At 25.0% G+C, this 17,122-nt stretch overlaps 7 protein-coding genes across 7 annotated transcripts; 2 read left to right on the top strand and 5 right to left on the bottom strand.

Moving 5' to 3' along the window:
- Positions 1–292: 292 nt before the first annotated feature.
- Positions 293–2,630, bottom strand: DICPUDRAFT_78312 (uncharacterized protein; the record flags this gene model as incomplete). The annotated part of the gene is made up of 4 exons (XM_003287417.1): positions 293–651; positions 770–947; positions 1,017–1,158; positions 2,266–2,630. 4 exons carry the CDS (start codon positions 2,628–2,630, stop codon positions 293–295), a joined length of 1,044 nt encoding a protein of 347 aa, XP_003287465.1.
- Positions 2,631–3,228: 598 nt separating this feature from the next.
- On the bottom strand, positions 3,229–6,340 carry DICPUDRAFT_151573 (uncharacterized protein; the record flags this gene model as incomplete). The annotated part of the gene is made up of 2 exons (XM_003287418.1): positions 3,229–3,265; positions 3,915–6,340. 2 exons carry the CDS (start codon positions 6,338–6,340, stop codon positions 3,229–3,231), a joined length of 2,463 nt encoding a protein of 820 aa, XP_003287466.1.
- Positions 6,341–7,203: 863 nt separating this feature from the next.
- Positions 7,204–9,014, bottom strand: DICPUDRAFT_151574 (uncharacterized protein; the record flags this gene model as incomplete). The annotated part of the gene is made up of 2 exons (XM_003287419.1): positions 7,204–8,350; positions 8,473–9,014. The coding sequence occupies 2 exons, from the start codon at positions 9,012–9,014 to the stop codon at positions 7,204–7,206; spliced, it is 1,689 nt and encodes a 562-aa protein (XP_003287467.1).
- Positions 9,015–9,797: 783 nt separating this feature from the next.
- On the top strand, positions 9,798–12,880 carry DICPUDRAFT_97713 (uncharacterized protein). Its single transcript, XM_003287399.1, has 2 exons — positions 9,798–10,385; positions 10,460–12,880. Exons 1-2 carry the CDS (start codon positions 9,974–9,976, stop codon positions 12,805–12,807), a joined length of 2,760 nt encoding a protein of 919 aa, XP_003287447.1. The 5' UTR covers positions 9,798–9,973; the 3' UTR covers positions 12,808–12,880.
- A 163-nt stretch (positions 12,881–13,043) lies between these two features.
- Positions 13,044–14,108, bottom strand: DICPUDRAFT_151576 (uncharacterized protein; the record flags this gene model as incomplete). The annotated part of the gene is made up of 4 exons (XM_003287420.1): positions 13,044–13,182; positions 13,254–13,432; positions 13,551–13,781; positions 13,947–14,108. The coding sequence occupies 4 exons, from the start codon at positions 14,106–14,108 to the stop codon at positions 13,044–13,046; spliced, it is 711 nt and encodes a 236-aa protein (XP_003287468.1).
- A 583-nt stretch (positions 14,109–14,691) lies between these two features.
- Positions 14,692–15,155, top strand: DICPUDRAFT_78317 (uncharacterized protein; the record flags this gene model as incomplete). Its single annotated transcript, XM_003287400.1, has 2 exons — positions 14,692–14,782; positions 14,860–15,155. 2 exons carry the CDS (start codon positions 14,692–14,694, stop codon positions 15,153–15,155), a joined length of 387 nt encoding a protein of 128 aa, XP_003287448.1.
- A 311-nt stretch (positions 15,156–15,466) lies between these two features.
- DICPUDRAFT_78318 (uncharacterized protein) lies at positions 15,467–16,546 on the bottom strand (the record flags this gene model as incomplete). The annotated part of the gene is made up of 1 exon (XM_003287421.1): positions 15,467–16,546. One exon carries the CDS (start codon positions 16,544–16,546, stop codon positions 15,467–15,469), a length of 1,080 nt encoding a protein of 359 aa, XP_003287469.1.
- Positions 16,547–17,122: the final 576 nt, after the last annotated feature.

Here is a 17,122-nt window from a genome sequence, read left to right on the forward strand (position 1 = left end):
TGTTTTTTTTTTGACGCAGATTTTTTGGAATTTCTGAAATTTGAAAAAAAAAAAAATAAAAAATGTAGCAACTATATATATAAGATTTATTTAAATGAAATATTTGCCCTTTATTTTATAATAAAATGCTTTTTTATTTTATTTTTTTTAGGATTCACCACAATTTTAATTTATTTATAGATTTAATATTAATGGATAAAATTTGTAATCAATCCCAAAAAAAAAAAATTATATAAATAAAAAAAAATATTTATTTTTTGTAAATTCATTTTTATATTTTTTTTATTCTTTTTTATTTGTTTTTTTTTTTAAAATCATTTTTTGAATCTGTTGTTGGATCAAAAAATGAAGTGTACCATTTTTTACTTTCAAAAAAGAATTCTTTAATATTGTATAAAACCCCACGGTGGAAAATATTCCATGTACCCTCTTTTCTTAAATATGCATATCTTGTTATATTTAAAACTTCGTTGAGTGTGCAGTTGAAAATGATACCTAAAATTTGGGCACTTAATAATTTTAAAATCCATATCCATGCTAAAAGGCCATAAATAAAGAAAATTGAAACCATTCTATGAGTATTATAATAATATTCGATAGCTTGGTAATATCCATCATCAAACAATGGTGCATTTTGGTCAAGTTGTAAAACTATATGAATAATTTAATATGTGTGTGAGTATATTATTTATATGATATTAAATTATATGTATATAATGAATATGATAATCTAAACCTATATAATCATTAAAAATTTATTTACACTTACATTTAATTACAACATAGTACATTGGAAAAGCAATAAAGCTATATAATGCTAAAATTAAAACAAATAAACGATGATTTGATGAACCAACGCAATTATTAACCCAAATACAGTGGTGATCATATCTTGCCACGCAATACTTACAAAATTTACAATGCTTTGCTCTTAATGGTTTATGAATCTAATATGAAAATATAAGTTCAAGTAAGTATTTTATATTAATTATAATGAATAGATAGTTTTAACTTACATCACAAGTTGGGCAAATATCGGGAATATTTTTTTGATTTTCTAAAAGGTTCATAAATTCGACAATATCTTCATTTGGATCAGACTTTATAACACCAGGATTTGTAAATGGTAATAAACATAAGCCATAAAAAAAGATTGAACTAAAAATTGTAATGGTTAAATGTGAAAAAACATACTGAGGGACATCTGTTTTAAATAAAGATTATTAATAAACAGTATAAGTTTAGTTTAAACTATAGAAATACTTACTTAATAAAATTTGACTAAAATAGGTCCAATAGCATATAAAACACCCAACAATCCACCAAGTTACAGGTAAAGGATTTGTATTGTAATCACCCCATAGATGGGTAAGGATGATACGACAAATGTTACCTAATATGATAATTGAGGGAATTGAAATATAATATTTGAAAGAGTACAAAATATAAAAGAATAAAAAGTTTCCTAAAAGAGCTAAAAAGATCCAAAATAAATTGTATACATTTTCTTTTTTAAGTTCAACCGAAGAAGTGGACTTTGTTTTTTGTTTCTTCTCGATGGATTGGGCTTTGGCTAGATAGGCAATACAAGGGTCTGTGGAACGGGTAAGAGCTAGTTCGTAAGGTGTTTTATTGTCGGCATCCAATAGATTTAAGTCTGCACCTTCTTCATGAAGTGCTTTGGTGCATTCAGTGTAACCTTTAAACGAGGACCAATGGATGGGGGTTCTATTAAGGTTGTCGATAGAGTTGATGTTGGCACCTTTGGTTAAAAGGAATCTGATTAATTTAATATTGCCTGAGAAAGATGCCCAATGAAGAGTTGTATGGCCTTCATTATCTTTACTAGTGACTGGAATACCTTTATGAATTAAATATCTGGCTATATTAAGATCTGTATGTGAGCTTGATAGTAACAAACAATTGTATCCTTTTCGATCTTTAAGTGATAGTTCCGCTCCACCATACTCTACTAAATAGTGAACTATATAAACATCCCCCGAAATACAAGCCCAATGAAAAGCTGTTTGCATCTCTTCTGAATTTGGTAAATTTGGGTTGGCTCCTAAAGATATTAAATATTTTACAACTGGTAAATGTTTTCTATATGCTGCCCAGTGTAGTGCTGTATTACCATTTACATCTAATGAGTTCAATATAATTTTAAACGAATAGTTACGATGTTGAGTTTTAATTTTTTGTACTGTTCCCTCCAATTCTTTAACATCACCATTTGCTGAAAAATGTACCAATTCACTAATTAACATTTCTTGTGTTGTCAAATTCTTTGTAAATTCTTCTTCATCGTAATCTGAATAGTCATCTGATTCGTTATTATTTTCATTATCGTTATTTTTACTATTATTGTTTTTGCTATTGTTACATTTGGTATTGATATTGGTTGTTTTTTTATCATCGTCATCTTCATCGTCATCATCATCGTCATCTTCATCTTCATCTTCATCGCTTATCCTCGAAGATAAATTTCTATTATAATGACCATTTTGATTTCCTTTATGACTATCTAGACTTTCTTCGTTTTCTAGGTTTTTTTCTGATTCATATTTATTTTTATTTTCGTGGTTTTTGTAATCTGCTGTATTCTTATTGGATGTTGTTGCAGTTGTCATTTTATTGAACTTTAAATTATTTATGAAAAAAAAAATTTTAATGCTATTTTTTATTTTTTTTATTTTTTTTTTTTTATTTTTTATATTTTTTTTTTTACAAATTTTTGAATATTTTTTATTTTTGTTTATTTATTTTCCTAGGAAGGGGGTATTTTTTATGTGTATTTATTGGTTATGAATGGAAAACTTTAAAGAAAGATTTTTTTTATTTTCTTTGTCTCTTTGAATTGAAAAATATTTAAAAAAGAAAAAAAAAAAAAAAAAAAAAAAAACAAAAATTAAATTTAAAAAAAAAAAAAAGATTTTTTTAATTTTAAAAAAATCTTTTTTTTTTTAAATAAAATAATTATAAAAAGGCAATATATAACCAAATAAATATTTAAATACTGAAAAAATAGGTTATTCCTTATGTACTATATTGATAAAAAAAGAAATATTAATTTTTGTAAAAATAAAGATATGTGATATTTATAAAATAATAAAACCTATAGAAGAAATAAAAATAAATGTATTATCTCTTTTATAACTTTATTTTCCAATAAAAAAAAAAAAAAAAAAAAAAAAAAAAAAAAAAAATTTTTTTTTTAAATTTAAAATATTAGGGCATTGATTCATCATTTTCTAAATTATTTTTACTTAAATTTTAAATATTTTCCACGCCACAATGATGCCCATTATGTTTTATAAAAAATATCATGATGATGTGAAGTTGTGATATTTATAAAATTTTATTTTATTTTTTTTTTTATTTTTTTTTTTTTAAATATATCAAATTGTGAATGGGGAAGGATAACAAAAAGCAAAAAATATTTTGATAGAAACAATAAAATGGTTAAATTTCGGAGGAAAAAATTTTTAAAACTAAAAAAGATATTAGAATTTAAATAAAAAAAATGAAAAAAAAAAAGTAGGAGGTGGTATTTTTTTTTTTTATATATACAATAATATATAAATATATTTATAAATATTTTATTTTACAGAAGAAATTTATATATTATATAATTGCCATCAGACTGTTAAACAATTGATGATGGCAATTTTTTAGTGAAATATTGTTCAATTGTATTTGGAGACGAAACTTGGGTTTGAGGGCTCGATATTTTTTTAATTGATTTTGATGATTTGGGTGTGGCATTTAAACTATTATTACTGTTGTCGTTTTCATTGTCATCATTCCTATTTTTGATTTGAAACCCTTCAAAATCTGTGATTCTATAATAAAAACTTAATTAGTAATTTTTTTTTTTTTTTTTTGATTTATGATTTTATATATATAATAATTACTTTGTTGTTTTGTTTGGTGATAAAAATGAATTATTTCCATTTAAAGTCTCTTGAAACTTTCTTTTAATTCCTGTTATTTCATTTGGGTCATTTGTTTCATTTGTTTCATTTGGTTCATCTGGTTCATTTGTATTGTTTATATCCAAGTTTTTATTGTTTTCAATTGGTAAATTGGAGTCGTTTTTATTATTGTTTTGATTATCGCTTGTTGTAGTTGTATTTGTTATTTCTTTTGTATTTTTTAAATCTGTATCTATATTTATATTATTTTTAGAATCATCCTGTAATGGGTGATTTGAGTCGGTAGAAAAATTACATGAATTATTATTTGAATCCATATTATTATTATTAATATCGGTATTATAATTGCTTTTATTATTACTATTACTATTTGTATTATCAATATTATTATTATTGCTATTATTGTTATTGTTATTAGTATTGTTATTATTGCTATTACTGTTATCATTGTTATCATTATTATCATTATTATTATTATTATTATTATTATTATTATTATTATTATTATTATTATTTCTTAAATTTGATTGATTTAATTGATAGTTTTCAGGTGTTGTTGATGGTCTTAATTTACCACCATTTTTTCCACCATTAAGAGTTGGACGATAACTTGATGATTCATTATTTATTGGTATAAAATCTATATAAGCTTTACCATATAAACCAATTCTAGCACGACCTAATACTGGTGGATAATTATGATTAACAAAAATATAGCCTTGGTTTAATGATGGATAAATTGGTTTTCCCATTGAGTTGTAATGATTTGGTTTGGTTGGAGGAATTTTAGCAATTTTTTGATTAAATTCGATATCACTTTCATCGTCAGTTTCGCTATCTGTAGTTGAATCCTCTGAATCAAATTCATCAGATTCATAATAATCATTTGAAGTTGGAACTGAAATTGAATTAAAGTAATCGATATCTCTTTTTCTTTTTTCTCTTTCTTTTTCATCATCAATTGGTTGTTCAATCATAATAATATCTGAAGTTGATGGTGTGGAGGTTGATAAGTTGGTTGATTTTTCTGATGGAGCTGCTGTTGTTGCTGTAGTTGTTGTGGGTGTGGTTAATGGTAAATTTGGTGTAGTTAAAGATGACGACGATGATGATGATGATAATTGTGATTGTTTTTGATCGCTATATTGTTTTTCAAGTGATGCTGTTGGGTATTCCCCTGGTTTTACAATGAAATGACGATAGCCTTCTTGACGAGCCTTACCATTTGCTAAAATTAGTGGTTGTGAATCTCTATTGATAAAGGTAGGACCAGTTGGATTCTCTTGTAATTGAAGTATGGCTTGAAGGGTTGTTGAAGTTTCATTAATGTTGCCCTCTTTGTTGGTGGTACCACTACTTGCAATAGCACGCTCATCCCTGTCTTTTTTCTTTTTATGTGATGATGAAGAATGCACAGATGAAGCTGTATTTGAGTTTTGATTTACACTTGATTTCTCTGTGATTGGAACAATTGGTAAATCATCTTCTTCCTCTTTCTTAATTTGAGCCAAGTCAACCAATTTTTCATATAATTCTTGAACAACCAATAAATAATCTTTTTTTAATTTCTCTCTCTTTTTTACCATTTCCGATATAATTCTTGTGCGTTCTATTTCCTCTCTTAATTGTGTCATCTTTAGTAATGAAGCAGCATCGTTCTTTCTTGCCTTCTTTAATTTATTTGTATCAATTTCTCTTGCACGAAAAGCTTTAAATGGTGAGGGATCTTCTCTGTCTGGTGGCTTTAAAAGTCTACGTAAAAATGTATTATTAACTAAATGCTGTTTTCTTTTATTCTGCCAATATTGATATATTTGTTGAGCAAATGCAGGTCTAATTCCTTTACAAATGGCCTCAGCTCTGGTTTGGTCACATTTCCCATAATAATAAAATTCCTTTTCAAATCGATCCATAATCTCTTCGAAACGGTCTAATGTTAATATTGGTTTTTTGGATGGTGGATAGTTGGTTGAGTTCATCGCATTCTTATTAATTTGATTAACCAATTCTTCGTCATCACTATCTAAATCGTATTCTGTAATTTCATCCATCTCTTCATCATTTTTGTCGTGATATAATATATAAGTTTGTCCCATTCCAAATGGGCTAGGGTTGGGCGCTGTGTCATAGCCATCCACTATATTTACAATTGGAATTGGAATTTCTGGTAATTCATCATGTTTCATCTTTACTGATGCTTGAATAATTTCCTGTAAATGTAATTCTGATTCTTCTGCCTGGTCCATACCCGTTGATACAATTGGTAAAAATCTAAAATCTTGTGCTTCATCATCATCCAATGCTGTTCTTATAATTGGCATTGGCTTAGAAATATCAATTGGTCTTGGTCTAAATGATATTCTTTGTCTCATGGACCCACCTCCTGATTCTCCCCTACCTGCCATCTTGAAAAACTATTTGATATAAAACTATACCAAAATATTTTATTCGTTTCCTATTATTGATGAAAAAAAAATCTATTTTACATTTCGATTTAAAAAATTGGATTAATATTCTATTTTTAGATTAATTTTGAAAATTAAAAAAAATAATTTTATATTTTATTATTTTATTATTATTTATATTATTGTTGATATTATTGTTGTTATTATTGTTGATGTTGTTATTATCCTTATTATTGTAATAATATATAGTGTTGCAGTTTTTTAAATTAAAAAATAATAATCTTACCTTCAATATTTTTTTTATAAAAAAAAAAAAAAAAATTTGAATTTTAATTTTTTTTTTTTTTTTTTGTTTTTTATTAAAATTTTTTTAAATTTATGTTTTGTGTGGAAAAAAAAAAATTCCCAAAAAAAAAAAAAAAAATTTTTTTAAAAATTTTTAAAATTGGGGTTTACTTTTGGGGGAGGAGGTTCCCCCGGGGAAAACCCTTTGGTCCCCGGAATTTTCAATTTGGGTTTTTATTTTGTTTTTTTTTTTTAAAAAAAAATTTTTTTTAAAAAAAAAAACTGTTTTTTGGAAAAAAGAATTTTAAAAAAAATTTTTAAATTTAAAAAAAAAAAAAAAAAAAAAAAAAAAAAAAAAAGTTTTTACAAAATTGAGTTTACCCCCGATCGAGATATATTTATAATAAATAAATATATTTTAAAATTTTATTTTGGCATTGTAATTGGTTGTTAGTAAGTTTAAAATTATTTGGGTTATTATTTGAATGGTTGTTATTATTATTTTATTGATTTTTGAATGTGAAAAGTTCTCTCCTGATCTAAATTGGTTATGAACTTGCCTCGTCGTTATTGCACATTTATGTTTTAATTGAAGTGTTTTGAGTCATTTTTATTATTAAATCTATTAAATTGGGTCTAAAAGGTTTGGTTATGAAAGCATCTCCACCAATGTCATCTGAAGAGTTATTTCCTGATTTAATAATTGATTCATTACCACTACAAATAATGATTGGAGTACGTTTTCGATTATTTGATTTTTCAAATTGACGGATCATTCTAACACTGTTAATACCGTTGACAACAGGCATATAAATATCCATGATTACTAGTTCAAAGAATGGAGTTTCGCAATACATTTCAAAAGCTGTTTTCCCATTGGTCGCAATTCTAACATCAAAGTTTTTCCTTTCGAGTACGTTCTTTACGATTGAGGCTTGAAATTTTTCATCTTCCCCTAATAATATTAATGGTGAGTGTTTTTGGCGCTCTAAAATTGATAATCGTAAACTTGACCTATTTAGCTGAATTTGATCTTCACTTGCCATGGTTTTATTATTATAGCGATTATGTAATTCTTGTAAATTTATTAAATCATTATTGTTATTACTATTATTTACACAAATATCTATATTGAATCTTGATCTTCTACCTGACCTATTATTATTACTAATATATAGCTGTGAATCTTTTGAGCACATATATGGATATAGGCATAATGCATTCTCGACTTCAATAAAGTTTGATTGCCTTAAATCCAAATGTTTAAATTTTCTTAATAATTCCTTTTGATTTGAAAGTGCTTTTAAAAATTTAGGTGTGATTCTATTGTATCTAATTGATAATGATGTTAGGGATTGAATTTTTATTAGGTCATTTGTACTATCAATATTTTTTTGATTTGTTATTAAACTATTATTATTATCTATATTATCTATATTATTATTTTCTTTATCGCTGTTTTCATTATTTAATGTTATTGTACCAATTGATTCGTCATCAACTAAACAGTATGATATATTTAATGTTGTTATGCTGGAGTTATTTTCGACTAATGGTTTAAATGAGTTGGGTGCTTGAAGTAATGTACAGTGTGATAGATGTAAAATTTTTAATGATTTAAATTGTGAAATATATTTAATTGCTTCGGATGATATATTATTGCAATGATTTAATTTCAAAAGTGTTAAACCCTTTAAATGCTTGAAATACTTGGTATCCCTATCACTAATATTGTTTTTTGATAAAATTAAATTTTTTAAATTTTTTAAATTTTTTGATATATTCCTAAAAAATGTGGGTGTAAGTATGATATTTATTTTAAGAACCTTAATAATAAGTATATTTACTTAAATCCTTTTGAAGTTATATTTGTGCAACCTCTCAAGTTTAAAGTTTCTAATGTTATTGATATATTATTTGTTTGTTCGAAACTTGTAAATTCTAATAATGTGCAATATGATAGATTTAAAGATTTTAAGCTGTTTACCTTGTTGAGAAAATGGAATAATAAACAATCTTCTATATTATTAAATGAGAGGTTTAATTCTATTAAGCTATAGTAAATATTGTTATAACTATTATTATTTTTTTCTTTTTGAATAAAATTATTAAAATTTATCATATCTTCGTTACTGAGGTCTAAATAGTTTATGTTGGAGTCTAATAAAATTTGAAATATTTGATCGTTTAATTTCCATCTTTCAATATTTTTCAATATTTTTAATAAACTTTCTAATATATCTGAAGGTAAATATTGAATCCCAATTTCTTTTAGTATATTGTTATTAATGCTATTGTTTCTATTATCATTTTCTTTATTACTATCGATATAGTTATTTTTAATTATTTGAATAATTGAGTTTATACAATAGTCTTTTAAGCATAACATTGCTAATTAAATATTTTATTTTGAACTATATATAAACTACGAATGTATTAAGTTTATTTTAATTGCTTTTCTATATACTATTTTTATTTTATTATTACAAGAGAAACAAATAAATAAAAAAGATATTTTTAATTAAAAAAACTTATAAATAAATAAATAAATAATAAAAATACAAAAGTGTGATTTTAGTTTATATATTGAGAAAACAAAAAATAAAAAACAACAAAATTTTTTTAAAAATTTTTTTTCTTTTTTTATTTTTTTTTTATTTTTTAAAAAATATATTTTTTTATTATTTTATTATTATATTTTTAATTTTAGAAAGTGGTGTGTTTATATGTTTATGTGTTAGTATATTCATTGAAATATATTTAATTAGTTTATATTATAACAAATAAAAAAAAAAAAAAAAAAAAAAAAATTTCTTTTTTAAGTGTGCAATTAATTTAATATAAAAAAAACTAATTTCCAACATTCTTTTTATATTAAAAATAAAAGCAGGAAATGATCTAACTTTTTCGTTATTACCAAAAAAAAATGATTTACTTTTTGGTTGCTATTATCTGAATTAAAAACCATGACCTGTTCGAAAAAATTAGTTTTAGCATAGATCTACCTCCATAGCGCCACGAATCCCTAAAATTTAATATAAAAAAAACAATAAAAAAAATAAAATAAAAAAAAATAAAAAAAAGTAAATTTTTTTTTAAAAACAAAATTAATTTTATTGTAATTTTTTAATTTTTTTTATTTTGGATAAATATTTAAATCATTTTTTTTTTTAATTGTTTTTTTTTTCTTTTTATTTCTATCACTATAAATACACATCTATTTTTATTTATTTGTTTATTTATTCATTTTTATTTATACATATCTACAATTATATTTTATTTGTTTATTTATTTGTTTGTTTATTTATTTATTTGTTTATTTGTTTTTAATCAAATTTAATTAATACAATGCCAAACGAAAATCCATATGATTTTGGCGTTTTATCAGTCCCAGATGATTTGGATAGAGATATAGAAAAATTAAGAAATATTTTATGGGAATCAATTAAAGAATTAGAAGAAGATGGCGAAGAAATTATTAAAAAAGCATCAGAGTTAATATTAGAGACCCCACCCAGTGAAAGAACTAAAGAATTTATTGACCAATATACTCATAAAATATCATCGCTTTCAAATGTAGATTCATTAAAGATTTCAAGAATTTTCTCCCAATTTTTAAATTTAATTAATGTTGCAGAACAACATCATTTAATTCGTTCAGTTCGTAATACATTTTTAAATGGTGAACAACTAAACTATTCATGCGAAGAAGTATTTGAACAGCTACTTTCAAAAGGTTTAACACCTGATCAAGTTTATGGTATGTGGTATAATAAAATAAATTTATAAAAAAAAAAAAAATAATTATTAGTTACTAATTTTTTTATTAAAAAGATGCCATTTTAAAACAAAATATCGAATTAGTATTAACTGCTCACCCAACTCAAATTATGAGAAGAACTATGATTTCGAAAAACAATGCAATTGGTGAAGCTTTAGCTCTTATCGATAATAAAACATTAACAGGCTTTGAAAGAGAAGATGCAAACAAATCATTATTAAGAGAAATTGGGGGCTCATGGTTAACCGATGAAATTAGAAGAAGCAAAGTTACTGTTGAGATGGAAGCCCATGGTGGTTTTTCTGTTATCGAACAAACTTTATGGCAAGCTATACCAAAATTCATAAAGATTTTAGACCGTTGTTGTGAAAAATATTTAAAAAAGAATTTACCACCCGCTTTTGTAAATGTTAAAATCGCAAGTTGGATGGGTGGTGATAGAGATGGTAATCCAAATGTAAATGCTGAAACCACTAAAAGCATTTCATATTTCTCTCGTTGGATCGCCTCCACTCTTTACTATAAAGAAATTGATGCTCTCTTATTCGAATTATCAATGATCAAAAAGAACAAGAAATTAGAAGAATACTCCAAGCAATCAATGGAAAGAAGACAAGGCAACAAACTAAGGTATTTAACAACTCTTTATAAAGAATTTAAAGAAGGTATTCCAAGCAGAGAATGTTATCGTATTGTTTTAGCAGAGATTAGAGATAAAATGTTATTGACCAAAAGAAAATATGAGGACCTTATTGCTGGTCTACCAGTCAACTATGCCCCAGGAGATACCTATGAATATGCATCCGAGGTTTTAGAACCACTTCAAATTTGTTACGATTCTTTAGTTGAAGTTGGTGCCGAATCAGTGGCCAATGGTCGTCTTTTAGATAATATTAGACGTTTAAGTTGCTTTGGCTTAACACTTTCAAAGATGGATATTCGTCAAGAATCAAGTAGACACACCGATGTAATTGACTGTATTACTCAATATCTTGGATTGGGTAGCTATAGAGAATGGGATGAAAAGAAGAAACAAGACTTTTTAATTTTAGAATTGGAAAACAAGAGACCATTGATTCCAGATGATTTACCATGCTCACCTGAAGTTAAAGAGGTGCTATCAACATTTAAAATGGCAGCTAATCTTTCAGATGAATCATTAGGGGCCTATGTTATTTCAATGTGCCAATCCCCATCCGATATTCTTGCCGTTCATCTTTTACAAAAAGAAGCAGGTAACAAACACCCACAAAGAGTTGTTCCATTATTTGAAACTGCTACCGATCTTGACAATGCACCCAAAACAATGGAGGCCCTTTTCAAATTACCATGGTATATCAAAGCAATCAGTGGAGAACAAGAAATTATGTTGGGTTATAGTGATAGCGCTAAAGATGCAGGTCGTTTAACATCTGCATGGGAGTTATACAAAGCTCAAGAAATTTTAGCAAATTTATGTGATAAATTTAATGTCAAATTAACTCTTTTCCATGGTCGTGGTGGTAGTATTGGTCGTGGTGGTGGTTCAGCTCACGAAGGTATTATGTCCCAACCTGGTGGTTCACTTAGAGGCACCATTAGAATTACTGAACAAGGCGAAACTATCAACTCTCATTATGGACAATTGGGTGTTGCATTACGTACTATCGAACTTTATACAACTGCTGTTCTTAAACAAACATTAACTCCACCTCCACCACCAACCGATAAATGGAGAGAGATAATGGAACACCTTTCCATGGCATCATGCAAAAAGTATAGATCAATTACTAAAGAAAATCCAAACTTTATTAAATATTTCCGTACATCAACAGTTCAACCAGAAATGATCCATTTAAATATTGGCTCCCGTCCATCTAAACGTGCAGCCCAATTCTCAGTTGACTCAATTAGAGCTATTCCATATATCTTCTCTTTTACACAGAATAGATTAATCCTTCCAGTTTGGTTAGGTATCGAAGAAGCCATCAAAGAAGCCAAATCTAAAAACTGGGAAGATAATTTAAGAACGATGTACAATGAATGGCCATTCTTTAGAACCCTTATAGATTTAGTTGAAATGGTTCTCATGAAGACTGATCCACAAATTGCCCAAAGATACAACGAACTATTGGTACCCTTTGAAAACCAATCATTGGGTGAAGAGTTGGTTAAAGAACTTCAAATTACTATTGATGCTGTTCTTGGTCTCACTAAACATAAAACTCTTCAAGAAGATAATCAAATTCTTCAACACTTTGTATCTATTCGTCGTTCCTACATGGATGTATGTAACTATATCCAAGCAGAAACCCTTAGACGTTTAAGATCTTCTCATGTCGATTCCCAAGATCCATTATTAGTTGATACACTAATCATCACTTTTAATGGTATTTCATCTGGTATGAAAAATACTGGTTAATAATTTAAAAATAAAATTATAATAAAAATTAAATAAAAATAAATCTAATAATAATTTATAAACAACAATTAATAATTAAAGTATTATATATAATAATGCATGGTTTTTTTTTTTTTGGAAATTTTTTTTTTATATATTTTTTTTATTTGTTTTTTTTTGGATTTTTTTTTTTGTGTTTTTTTGTTATTTGTTAAAAGCCCTATAATCGATTATTGAGTATATTTCTTTTAAAAACCCTAGAATCTTTCGCTAATACGACTAGCAACAGTTCTTAACTTGGCATAAACTTTACCTGGTGGTGAACCAATAATTAAATCACAAATTGCATCTTTAGCAACTCTGATATTTGAATATGAACCTAAAATATGAATACGTCTAAAATAATAGTAATAAATAAATTAATATTTTCATTAACTGCCAAACCAATGCTAAACAATAAAACTTACTTATCAGCTAAAACAATTCTAGTTTTTGTAACATTTTCGATTGTGAATTTGGTTTTACCATCTTTACCAGCAACACGACCAATAGCACGAGATAAATTATCACCCTTTAAAATTTTGACATCTTCAACGTCAAATGAATCTATATATAAATCGTCTAATCTTAAAATTGCAACAGCATCCTAAAATAATAAAAGTATCAATATCTATATTCCATATGATTTGATAATTATAATAATAATAATAATAATAATAATAATAATAATAATAATAATAATAATAATGGTATTAAATATTTACATTAACATCGAAACCAAGTGAAAATGCGTGAACAAAATCAGCAGCTTTTTGAAGTGATGAGGTTTCTTTAGTTGATTTTGATGTTTTAATTTCTACTTTTCTTGTTTTTGTGTTCATTCTAATTTGTAATTTAAGATGTGTAACGATTGGTTCGTAAATTTGTTGCCAGTTGGCTTTTAATGGTGCAATTCTGTTAAATGGTATAGTGACCTTTCTAATTTGTTCATCGGCCTAATTTTTATTAATTTGAGTTTATGTAATAATAATATTGTAGATTATAATCGAAATTGTGAGGTTTTTTTTGATATTATTTGAATATTATATTATAAATTTTAAATGAAATTGTTAATATTTATTTTTTAGCTAATTTTATATTTTTAAAAAGAAATAATTTACAGTATCCTCTATAGTAATTTGTGGGAATGATGTCTTTTTAACATTACCACCATCTTCTTCAACTTCGTCCATTTCTTCATCTCTGGATCTTTTATTTGTAACTTTTTTAGTTTCTGTATTTAATGATTCTTCTGAGATAACATTTTCTTCTTTATCTGTCATTTTTTCTTTTATAATATATGTTATTTATTTATTTTTTTGTTATTATATATATACAATTATTTGGTAATTCTGATTTTTTTGAATGTATATTTCTCTACAGATACGAGTAAAAAAAATTAATCAAAACGAAGCTTTTTTTTTTTATAAAAAAACGAAAAAAAAAAATTTTTTAAAATTTTTAAAAATTTTTTTTTATTTTTATTTTTTTTTTATTATTTTAATTTTTTTATTTTTTAATTTTATTTTTAATTTTATTTTAATAATTTAAAAATATACTTTTTTTATACAAATTTTAATTTAACTTTAAATGATTATAATCCAATCAAGATATTACTTACTTTTTAATTCTTTTTGTCAACCATAGTTGTTTTTTCTTTAATATTTATTTGAAATGAAATTTACAATTAATTTTTAAATCAAAAACCCCCATTTTTTTTTTTATTTTTTTTATTAAATATTAATTTTAAATTAATTTTTTTTTTTTTTTTTTTATTAATAAAATTTTTTTCTTTTTTTTTTATTGTATTATACCCCTTTTATATTAATATACTTATAATTATCAAAAGATAAATAAAAAAAAAAAATGACAGAGCAATATATCTATGAAGTTACTGTTGATGTAGATGTTACAATTCTTGATGCATGGAAAACATGGATCGTTGATCATGTTAATCGTAAGTAAAAATTAAAATAAAAAAAAAAAAAATAAAAAAAAATGATCAATGATACTTATAAAAAATATTCATTATAGACATTGTAAATTTGGAAAAAGGTAATTTATTCAGCAAATCAAATATTTTTGAAGTAAATACAGGACTCCTAGACCCAACTACATGCACCAAAGGTCGTCCAATTTCATTTGTTATTCAATACTGGGCTACATCAGCTAATTCAATTCCAACTTATATCCAAAAGTATTCAGATGAATTAAGAAAAGATGGTCTTGAAAAGTTTGGTGATAAAATGAAGGCATCCAGAAGAGTTTTGGTAGAAAAGAAATCAATTCATAACCCACCACAAACATCAACCTTTGGATATGTTTTCTAAACATACTATTTAAAATTCATTCTTTTATCAAATCAAACAAATCATAATAATAAAAAAATAAAAACAAGTTTTAATTTAAATACAAAATAAAAAAACCAATGTTAAATAAAAAAAAAAAAGAAGTTTTAATATTTAAAAAACAACTTATATAGTTATTTTATATTTTATTAAAAAAATTAAGGTTTTATGATTATATGTCTATATAGTTTTATGAGTATATGATTATTAGTTATATTAAAATAATTATTTTACAATTTTTGATAATAAATAAATAAATAAATAAATAAATAGATTTAATAAATAGATTTAATTTAAAAAATTTCATCTCTGATTGGGGGCAAATGGATAAAGTTTGCAGAGTTTTCAACAGATGGAACATTTTGTAAGGATGGGGATGATGGTTTAAACAAAAGGTCACAGCTTGGGAAACTTGTTGCCTTTTTATAACCTAATGGTGGTAATGAAATCATTGATGGTGACGAGGAGGATGAGTCCATAGATCCACAATGGGTTGGTGATGATGGTGATGATGGTAAAGATGGTGAGGAGACACTTGGTGATTGTTCAGGGGATTGTACTTTGGCAGTATTTTTAATATTGTAGTGATTAATAAAACCGTTGTTTTGATTGTTAAGTATTATATTGGAGGCGTTATTGCAGTTATTGTTATTATTAATATTATTATTGTTATTAAATACAATATTATTGTTATGGTTATATAAATGTGATTGTTGGAAGAATTGTTTTTGATGCATTTGTGTTAATTGTAAGATTTGTTGTTGTTGCATTTCAATTTGGTATTTTTGTTGTTCAATTTGTTGTTGTTGAATTACAAGCTTTTCTCTTTCATTGGCCTTATCCCTTTCTAAATTTTGCTTTTCTATCATTTTTTGATATTGTCTTTTTAAGAGTCTTTGTTCTAATTCTAATTTAATATTATTGGAACTGGTATTGTTTTCGGAAACAATATTTGGACTATTTGATGATAGAACAGGGGATGATTGTGGCGAATTTTTATTACCATTTATTTTAGGTGATTGTGGTTTATTGGTAGCTTGTGGGACTTGGTAATAAGAGAATTTTAAAGTTGGACTACTGGAGCCACTACCTGGTACAACTAGTGATTTTGTCTTTTTTACACTTGGTGATTGTCTGCCGCTCTCTGTTGAAGGTCCTTCATTTGATAAACTTATTTGATCCATTTGAGAAGCTCTTGGGATATGAGCCAACTTTGGACTTGCAGTTTTTGGACTTGATGTTTTTGGACTAGAAACCTTTGGACTAGAAACCTTAGGTGATGAGTTTCTTGGGGTACTATTCTTTGGTATTGATGGATCGGTGATGATAAAATCCCAGGTTGGAACTTTAAAATTTAAATTCATATTTGACATTTTACTAATTAATTAATTATAAAAATACAATTATATAAATACAATTTAAAATAAATATTAAATATATATAAAATGAATGATTTAAATAAATAATAAAAATATTATTACTATTATTACTATTATTAAACAAATACAGTGTTGAGTTTGAATTATAATTTTTTTTTTTTTTTTTGGTTATTTATTAAATTTATTATTTAAAAGAATGAGGTCATTTGTATTTTTTTTTCTGATCTATTTATAAAAAAAAAAAAAAAACTTTTTAAAATTGAATAAAAAAAAAAAAACAGACTTCCCAAATTAAGAGTTTCATCCATTTGTGTATTTTAAACTTTATATTATACAATGACCCTCTTTTTTTAATTTAATATATAAATAAATACATATTTTTTATCAACAACAAAAACAAAACTCTTATAATTTTAAAAAAATTTACTAAACAACATCATCACTTTTAAGTTGGTGGGTTATAAATAATACAATGTGCATGAGTGTGTGGGTTTTTTTTTTTGTTATATTAAAAATTTTTTTTTTTTAAAATAAATACATATTGAAAAAAAAAAAAATCGATCTTTGTGA

Source organism: Dictyostelium purpureum (genome assembly GCF_000190715.1).
Source record: "Dictyostelium purpureum unplaced genomic scaffold DICPUscaffold_100, whole genome shotgun sequence".
Taxonomy (NCBI): Eukaryota; Evosea; class Eumycetozoa; order Dictyosteliales; family Dictyosteliaceae; genus Dictyostelium; species Dictyostelium purpureum.